The sequence below is a fragment of the Barbus barbus genome (assembly GCF_936440315.1).
Source record: "Barbus barbus genome assembly, chromosome: 41".
Taxonomy (NCBI): domain Eukaryota; kingdom Metazoa; phylum Chordata; class Actinopteri; order Cypriniformes; family Cyprinidae; genus Barbus; species Barbus barbus.
Genome location: NC_136719.1, coordinates 15,463,988 through 15,473,796, shown reverse-complemented (window position 1 = coordinate 15,473,796; position 9,809 = coordinate 15,463,988). Strand labels below are relative to the sequence as shown.

Below are 9,809 nucleotides of genomic sequence, written 5' to 3'. Positions count from 1 at the left end.
TTCATTAGTGGCCACATTATAAAATATAATAAAGTTCCACCCATTATCCTGTAGAAACAGAAACATTTGATAAAATATGTCCAGTTTAACCATTTAACTCTCGTTTGTCTCCTTAATGCTACCTGCAGAATCCAAATGTATCAGTCTCTAAAATATTGAACTGTTCATCAGAACCTTTGCTTTAGAGAGATCCTCCGTTTTTAATACTCAATGTAAAGTTTGTAAAGCATTTGTCTCTAAACGCTGAACGCATTGGGATGGCGCTGTAATTTCAGGAGCACTTTATTGGGTTTAAATATTGACAAGCAGTCTCTGTCATATGATCGCATTTTAATCAAGCTTCAGATCATTTATTATTATAAGCGTGTTGTAGAAAAATTCGTTTGAACACTAAAACAGCTCTTATCTTAATCATCACCACGTTAATTGACGCTTTATTGAGAGAGGCTTCATCATCCACAGTGTTGCCGGCGGAGGGATATCTGGTACTGTGACTGCGCCCTGTGCCATTCAATGAAAGTGCCACCGAGCGTAGTCAAATGCATTCAATAAGATTACATACCCAGGAGGTGACTTATAGTTGATATTTTTAAAGCATCTATATTTACGGCTGAATTGTAACTCTGGGTTGTCATTCACAGCAATATTGCTCATCTCTGTTTAAGGGGGTGTACTATATTATTTCGCGAATGTCTCCTGGAGCTCGTGCTGCGGTCAGGGCCATCTTTGGTTGTTCTCGCCGGTCCCACCACAGTCAGTGATCAATTGTGATGCGTATCAAATTATTTGAGGGATAATTGTTTCCAAAGATATCGTTTTTGCCACTAATAGGACAACACACAGGTTCTGCATAAATATTTTGTTGCATCAACACCGTTTTGCAGAGGAAATTTGGCTAAAGAAGGGAGATCCACTGTAATACAACATGGATGAGGAATATGATGTTATCGTATTGGGCACCGGACTCACAGTGAGTAACGCATTGGGGTCAATGATGAGTCGCTCGCTTTGGAAACAGATTAAGATATTGCCGATGGATGCTTATAGATGAGGCGAATAGATACTTTGCGTTAGATTGAACCCAACGGCCTATTGCTGACGCATCCTTTGGACCAGTACTGTACTGTGTCTGTGTAGTGAGCCAGCATTTCTCTCAATTTCTGCATGAATACGAGTGCAATCCATCCCAAATCCACCTCCCCCAAAATTTTCAAAGCCACTGAGGCTGCATCGTTAAAGCGATTGTTAAAAAGTAATGAATGATTCTTCTCTCAGTGTCTGGTTCTAAGGAGTGGCATCAGGTATCTCGTTTGCTCGGGCGTCGAAATAGGGGAAATATATGTATTTATTGCAGATATTTTGCCTTTTATGGTTTGCCAACGTAACAGCTGTGTTGTACTTAAGTGATGTTAGTTCACTGTTTGCCTGTAATTATGGGTTTAGTATTTATTTTTTTAATTGTTATAATCTGAAGAGCCCAATTTTACAAATGTGGGAGCTTGACATTGGTTGCATGCGTGCAAAAAAAGTATTGTTAATAATAATAATAAAAACATAAAACAAGCAAACAAAAAGTGTTTTTATCAAACGTTTGCTCTATTTTCCTCATGGAGGATAGTGGCTGATCTGGGCTGCGGCTCATAATGTGGGCTGGGTGTAGCGATGAACGAATTGTTCTTGTGAATCGGATCTTTTCAGTGAATCGATCTGAGATGTTCTTCGGTCGTTGATTCATTATTCATTCATTATAGCCGAATAGTAGAAATCTTATTAATACCTCCTGGAAGTGTTTTTAAGACTTGATTATATGGAAGTTTTAAAACACACAATTGGATGTAATACTTCAGCCAAGATGTAAATACATAGCATTGTTTAACGTAGCTGTAAATTATATTTAGGTTCTAAATTATTACTGATTTATGTCATGGCTGCAACAAAAGGAATTGGCACACATAAAATTACAATAAACACAGCTGTTAATCAAACTTCAAAACATTTAATAGGCCACGCTAGGATATCAGAATGACGTAGAGACGAATCAGAAGAATTCGTTTTCGAAGCGCTCCATTAACTGTTCAAAAGAACCGATTCGCGGAAATGATTCGGACTTTCCATCACTAGTTGGGTGGGGTGACTCGCATCCATCCCAGTGTTTAACACGGAAGTCAAGAGGCAATGGATAGATACTTGCTGCCATGTCAACAGATGAATAGATTTTTTTTTTAGAAATTTATATCCATGATTATTTCAACTAAATGATGTTTATTTGTGTAGGAATGTATTCTCTCTGGGATCATGTCTGTGAATGGGAAGAAAGTTTTGCATATGGACAGAAATCCATACTACGGTGGTGAAAGTTCCTCCATCACACCCCTGGAGGAGGTGAGGATGCTTTACATTTACCGCTGTCACTACTCCAATCTCATGTCTGCTTGATATTGCACGTTTACTATAAGTATGTAGCCTAATTGCTTGAATAAATGTTGCTATTTGTAGCTATGTATTTTAACAAATTAATATTTTATTTTAATATTAATGTTTATATTGATATAAAATACATTTTTAAAACATTTACGCATGCACTCACATTTTACATGCTTTTCTCTCAGCTCTATAAGAGATTTGGGATTTCAGACAGCCCCCCAGAGTCAATGGGCCGGGGAAGAGACTGGAATGTGGATCTTATTCCTAAGTTTTTAATGGCCAATGGTAAAAACTTAAGTAACATGATAGTTGGTGTGATAATATTGCTCAAAGCCTGTTTTTGAATTAGCTTGTCCTTTAATTCATGTAAATCTGTAATTTTATTTTTTATAATATTCCGAATAATAATTTACCACTGCATTTTGTCATTGTTTTCTTCCTTAAGGTCAGTTAGTTAAGATGCTTCTATACACTGAAGTGACCAGATATCTTGACTTCAAAGTGGTCGAGGGAAGCTTTGTGTATAAAGGAGGAAAAATCTACAAAGTGCCCTCTACTGAGACAGAGGCACTGGCTTCAAGTAAGTCCAGCTAGTGTTTTTATTGTCTCTAGGACTAAATCAAGAATGATTGTTTTTGATAAAAATGCAGATTCCTTTAGTTGACCCGTGACATGTGTTGCTTAGACCTAATGGGAATGTTTGAGAAGAGACGTTTCCGCAAGTTCCTTGTTTTTGTGGCAAACTTTGATGAGAACGACCCCAAGACATTTGAAGGTGTCGATCCCAAACTCACAACAATGGGAGATGTGTACAAGAAGTTTGACTTAGGTCAGGACGTCGTCGACTTCACGGGACATGCCCTGGCCCTCTACAGGACAGATGAGTAAGTGTCTCTAGTGTTACAAAACCCCAAGGGTCTTATCATTGCTCTCATCATAAAACTTATAATTTAAGGCAAGACACTACAGGGCAAAAAACATTGTTTTAGACATTTGTTTATTTTATTACATATATTTATCTGCATCTGTAGATTTCAATTAGAACACAAATCTTTAAAGGTTTTTTTTCTCAAAATGAGTTTTAATTTTTTCCTCTTCAGTAGCACGTATTCTAATTATTTTTACAGGAGGGTTTGTTTCTATGTCAATATATAGATTTTTTTCTGGCTGTTGACAGTGTTCTTTATTTATAGAGTGATAAAAAGAGATGTCTTCATGACAACAAAATGAAACAGAACCTGGCTTTATCCAATGTTCAGAATTCTTTTGTGGAAATGTATGCAAATCAGTGCATATTTAATCAGATAATGCCTCATTTGCATATTCAAACATTACACTTTAAACTTGTAAAACAAAACAATCGTCCTAATACACTGTGATTAATCAGCTGAGGAAATACTCTGATATCTATTCACATGTGGTGTCTTGCTTTTGGCTTGCCAGTTAATGACAGCATATTCTTTTGCATTGGTGGTAAATGTACTGAATTGAATTCCTCCTAGTTACCTTGAGCAGCCGTGTCTGGAGACCATTAATAGGATCAAACTCTACAGTGAGTCTCTGGCACGCTACGGGAAGAGCCCATACCTGTACCCTCTGTACGGACTGGGGGAGCTGCCTCAAGGGTTTGCTAGGTCAGCCCCTCAATCATCCTAGTAATCATATGTTGAGCGTCATTGCAAAGTCCTTGTGTTATAAATATGGTCCTTTTCCCTTGTGAACTTACAGGTTAAGTGCAATTTATGGAGGAACCTACATGCTGAACAAACCAGTGGACGAGATAGTGATGGAGGGAGGACATGTGGTGGGCGTGAAATCGGAGGGAGAGGTAAATCTTTAGACAAGTGTTGTTTGCAGTGTGATATAACTAAAAATGAATACTTAAATAGTAATAATTTATATTATTAAAAATTAAACTGATTTATTACAAAATGACAATGCATTAATTTTCCTTAAAGGTGCCATAGAATGCATTGATACAATATTTTAAATTGTTCTCTGAGATCTACATAGAAGGTATGTGGCTTAGGTAATGGCAAAAAAATATCCAGAAATGGTTTTTCATGTGCATTTACAACCCAGGGATTTGTCCTTAGAATGAAATGATCTGTTATTACCTTATTTGGAAGGGTCATGAATAACAATGTTAAGCTCTGCTCTGATTGGCTGTTTCACAGTGCGGCTCATTACAGTAGCCCTCACAGCAGGAAGGAAACACAGGGAAAATATATATTTCTGTGCTTTCTCTCGTAGTTATATTGTGAGGTAATTATACTGTATATAAAATGCGGCCATCAAGGAGCCGCTATTAATATGCGGGGCATTGAAACTGCTTTCAAATGCACAATCGCATTTTACTTTCACTTTCAAGATTCACAATCGCATGTGCTCTGTGTAAACTACAGCGGCACTACTTCCCACACATTTTACAAGATCAGATGCTTGTCAGTGGTGCTCAGGATCTGTAAATCATTCGCCATCATCCTCAGTCATCTCTCCTTACTCTGTTAATCTTATGTACTGTAACATTGCTATTACAGTAACTTACAGTCTACAGTAACATTACTGTAACAGGCTACCGCTAGCAAGGAGTTAACCATGTCCCTTTAGTGGCACGCGTTATTTTATTAGAATGCATTGTTTGCTTTCCGTGCCTTTCTGAATACAGACACCAACTCATCCCTGCACTTCACATCCCCTGCACAGCCTGGAACATAACATTTATTTCCATGATCTGCCATTTTCGCTGTTGTCCTCGGACTCCTCGCTCGTTTCTTCACAATACCTGCAGAACTTCTGATGATTCGGCTGTGAAGGTTCGGCTGGCGGGTATATGGGTGGGTATATGCAAATGTTGGGGGGCGTAACTATTAGTGATCCCGACTGTAACGTCACAGTCAGTGTTATGTTCTGATTCGCCTATTTTTCAGTGGTCTTTTGCATTCACAAGATTTACATAAGGAGGAGGAAACAATGGTGTTTGATGCTCACGGTATGCCATTTCCATGTACAGAACTCTTATTATTCAACTATGCCAAGGCAAATACAGTTTTCCATTCTATGGCACCTTTAAAAAATGTTGAGACAATTATATTTGGTTAATTTCATCAAGCATGCATCATGAGATTAAATGGGTGGTTTTCATGCATAGGTTTACTATATGCATAAGATCTGGTGTTGTCTTCTGATTTGCCTCAATAATCCTGATTTTTCCAGGTTGCCCGTTGCAAGCAGCTCATCTGTGACCCTAGCTACATCCCGGACCGCATGCACAAAGTCGGCCAGGTGATACGGGTCATCTGCGTCCTCAGCCATCCCATTAAAAACACTAATGATGCCAATTCCTGCCAGATCATCATCCCTCAGAACCAGGTTAACCGCAAATCAGGTGAGTGACAGTATATCAAAATTTGCAGGATAAGCCTACACTAGTCTATTAGTGTGTGTATATGTAATAAAGCATGTCAGCTTGTGTACAGGCACCACTAGAGGGCGCTGCTTGCTGTCATTTCAAAAATGAGCTGAGCTGCAAAAGAGTGATGTAATGAAAAGTTCATGCACAATTTGTTCTTGTTTGCCTGTAGATATCTATGTTTGCATGATCTCCTACGCCCATTATGTGGCAGCTCATTGGAAGTACATCGCCATTGCAAGCACCATTGTGGAAACCTCTGATCCTGAAGCTGAAATCGAACCTGCTCTGGAACTCCTCGAACCCATTGACCAAAAGTCAGTTTACTCTCTTGTCTCTGTTTTAGTGAAGAACTTTAATAACGTAAATACCAAGTAACATAGTTCAGAAAGATGTAACCATTTACTATTAGTATGATTAAAAAAAATACACTTCCCTCCAGACAAACACCCACACCACTCACATACTTTTGTCTGCAATGCCATTTGGCCAGCTAAATTCATGGACTACAACTAAATGTTGTATTAAACACACATATATCATACTACATGAATGCAATTTTTTTATTTTGTCATTTTTGCAGGTTTGTGGCCATCAGTGACATGTATGAACCCAGAGATGATGGTACAGAGAGCCAGGTAAAGCTTCCCAGTTATTTTAATATTATTTATCTGCCATTGTAGTATGTATGATTATTCATTATTAGTTTTTATATTTGTTCAGTTTTTTTTTAGTTTTATCAGTTTTATTTTGTGCTTTTTATTTTTTATTATATTTTATTTCTCTTTTAGTAATAACAGTATATATATATATATATATATATATATATATAAAATAAAAAAATAATAATAATATTTAATTCCGCTTTTATTTCATTTAGTTTCCAAGGAAATATTTCAAATTTTCATTTAAGCTGAAATAATTTTAAACATAAACTTTACGTCAGTATACTTTATTTCAGTCAACAAAAATTATTTAGTTTAATTTTTTTTATATTTCTATTTAGCTTTTTTTTTTCAGTTTTAGATTTAATTTTAGTACTTCAACTTGTTTTATTTTTTTAGTCCAAGGAGACATTTCTAATCTTTATTAATTTTTTTTTTAATTTTTCCATTTAATTATTTATATTTAATTTTATTTCAATTAAACTATTTTAAGTTAACAGCAACTGGCTTCACACTAATTTCTTGAAATAAGGCACTGCTGGGTATCAATCAAAATTATAACCACTTTTGTCGTAATTTTTTCAGATTTTTGCATCACGGTCCTACGATGCCACCACTCATTTTGAAACAACTTGTAACGACATCAAGGACATCTACAAGCGCATGACAGGCAGTGACTTCGACTTTGAGAACATGAAGCGTAAACAGAACGATGTCTTCGGCGAGGACGAGCAGTGAGGGGTGGAGAAGTGACGAAGGAGTGGAGAGGCAATGATCAGACGGAGGGAGAGATGAGGCTGGCTGAACGGGATTAACCTGGCTGGGTTCAGAGGTCACGCAGAACAGAATCAAAAATGCTGTAAATCTCTTTCAACCAACCTCATCTTTCCCAGAGTGCTCTTTGCTCATGGTCTCCACACCCCTCCGGAGTCTCTGTTCAGATACTTGCAGTTCAGCACACAGACACACAAATGCTCTATCGCATTTTAGATTCTTACACAAGCAGTATGCATCGTTTGCTCAAAATATCCTGTTGAAGTGAAACACGTGTCTTTCTGTTCTCTGAATATCGTCTTTGACTGAAGCCCATACATGTGAACGATTCCTCGAATATTGAAGGAGATTTGAAATGATTCCTCCAACTTTCGTGAAGTATCCCCAACTGTCCTCAGACTGTTAGTTTAGCGTACTGTCGTCACTTTGACATTTAACAGCATCATGTGAACAGCAGCCTTCCTGTACTTTAGGCAAGTGTCACTGACAAACAGATAGTAAGATCATTAAACACTCACCATTAAACACTACAGTTTGACACCTGAAAAAAGGATGTAATATGATATTGATAATATTTAAAACAATATTTAAAATCTGACTAGATCCAGCAATCAAAACCTGAACTGACAGTCTCGTATCATTGCATTTCCTATTCACGATCATTCCGCTCTTTTAACTCACTGGTCTTTAAAGTTATTTCATTCTTTTTTATTATTATTATTGGTGGATTTTTTTTTTTTGGACAACTAAATGGAATGAGATGTATAATATGCAGTATAGAAGCGAACTGTAAGCCATTAACTTGTAACTAACATTACAGTCTTTGTGCTAACTCTTAAAAACGTTGTATGGCCTCACAATTTGTAATGACCTTATTCTACATTCCTGCTATAATTCATTTTATTTGTAGTGAAAACTGATAAGGACAGATGTTATCGAATGCAAATGTGTGCAAACATGAGACGACCGCTTAGTCTGTTACGGGAAATTAGTCTTAAGAATGTGGAAGCAATTTTCACTCCCACAGCTGCAGAAGAAAACGATAATGTGAATTTAATGAGTATCAGATCCTTTGGTATTTGATAGTAGCCATATCCGTTGGTATTCTGGCTTTTGTAAACCGGGCTGACTCGTCTACTAAATACATACATGCTCTAACTTTGAATTGTGATGAGCACTATGCCTCTCCCTGTGTTCTGTAAAGATTCTCACTGCATCATGCAATCAGTCTGCATCTTTGATTTCTGTTTTTTCAGTTATTGATGTAGTCTCTGCATTTACACTTGGCTGTTAGAAACCACAAGACAAACTTAGTATTGAACAATGACTGGTCGTTTTCACCATTACTTATATCTCTAATCATGCTTGTTTTTGTTTTCAAATGAATTGAATTGCCATCAATAGTTATATAGTAGACACTAGTCTGGAGCAGATGGTAATGGTGTGCTGTTTGAACTCTCACTGTACAGCTTTCAGTGTAGAATATACAAGCATCCTCATGTTTTCCATACTCGCCTTTGCTGAGGAAAAAGCCTTTGACTGTAGTTTTTCCCCCCTCTTTATTTTTTTTTTAAATGTAAAACAAGGAGTGTGACAGTTTCATTACATCCTTGAATTTTATTGGGCCAAAGTCACTAATGGCCTTATAGATTCACATAGAAACATACAGGTCTTGAACTCTCTTCCTTATAGTGCACAATTTAGATTGTGAATGAATGATAACTGGAATCAAATAGAATTACGCTGCATTGCTATTTGTTATCTTTTGCACCTCTCCAGCATATTGTCGCATATGTTTGGATTAACTGTTTTGTACTGTATTTATTTTCATTTCGTCTTTCATTTTCAATGTTGAAACAACTAAACATCTTTTTAAAAAAAACTGACACAAACGCGACAATTTTAAGTTGTGAATTTCATCTCGTGTTTGAGAAGTCGTGCAACAAAAATAAATATGAATAAAATTAAACTCAATCTTTCTTTGATTACGATTGGTTATTGCCACATGAAGAAAGATTTCCTTTCCTGACAGGACAAAGTAAAGCATTCAATACTCATTACTAATATACAATATTATAACGGGTGAAAAACAAGTGCACTTCCACAATGTACTTAACGTGCTCTGTTTTTGCGCACTAACTTTGTTCTTAATATACTAAAAATGGTTATTTAGTACTTAAGATTACACTTAGATGATATTAAGTTTCTCAACTGCGATTTTGAGACACCATGAGTATGAACTAAAATGCACTTTTAACATACTATCTCTGTATTAAAAAAATGTATTTAGTTACCACTTGTAGTACACTTGAGTGTTCTAGTGTATGACAGATGGTTCAAGACTCAAGTGTATTACAAGTGGTAACTAATTTTTTTTTTAATACAGAGATAGTATGTTAAAAGTGCATTTTAGTTCATATTCATGGTGTCTCAAAATAGCACAGTTGAGTACACTTAGTTGATCTTAAGTTTATCTTATTTAAAGAAATTTGACTACAGTTAACTACACTTAGATGATTAATAAGTACTAAACA

At 36.4% G+C, this 9,809-nt stretch overlaps 1 protein-coding gene across 1 annotated transcript; it reads left to right on the top strand.

The window, feature by feature from the left end:
• The first annotated feature begins 698 nt into the window (after nt 1-698).
• LOC306861054 (rab GDP dissociation inhibitor alpha-like) lies at nt 699-9,249 on the top strand. The gene is made up of 11 exons (XM_079403123.1): nt 699-970; nt 2,275-2,382; nt 2,610-2,709; nt 2,870-3,004; nt 3,110-3,308; nt 3,927-4,058; nt 4,153-4,252; nt 5,641-5,812; nt 6,009-6,153; nt 6,420-6,474; nt 7,087-9,249. Exons 1-11 carry the CDS (start codon nt 926-928, stop codon nt 7,237-7,239), a joined length of 1,344 nt encoding a protein of 447 aa, XP_079259249.1. The 5' UTR covers nt 699-925; the 3' UTR covers nt 7,240-9,249.
• Nucleotides 9,250-9,809: the final 560 nt, after the last annotated feature.

Bases quoted from the DNA above. Each gene is read 5' to 3' on its own strand.
- LOC306861054 (XM_079403123.1), top strand. From the start codon at position 926: ATGGATGAGGAATATGATGTTATCGTATTGGGCACCGGACTCACA. The intron at 2,383-2,609 runs GTGAGGATGCTT...CTTTTCTCTCAG, and splicing joins CCATCACACCCCTGGAGGAG to CTCTATAAGAGATTTGGGAT. The intron at 5,813-6,008 runs GTGAGTGACAGT...GTTTGCCTGTAG, and splicing joins CCAGGTTAACCGCAAATCAG to ATATCTATGTTTGCATGATC.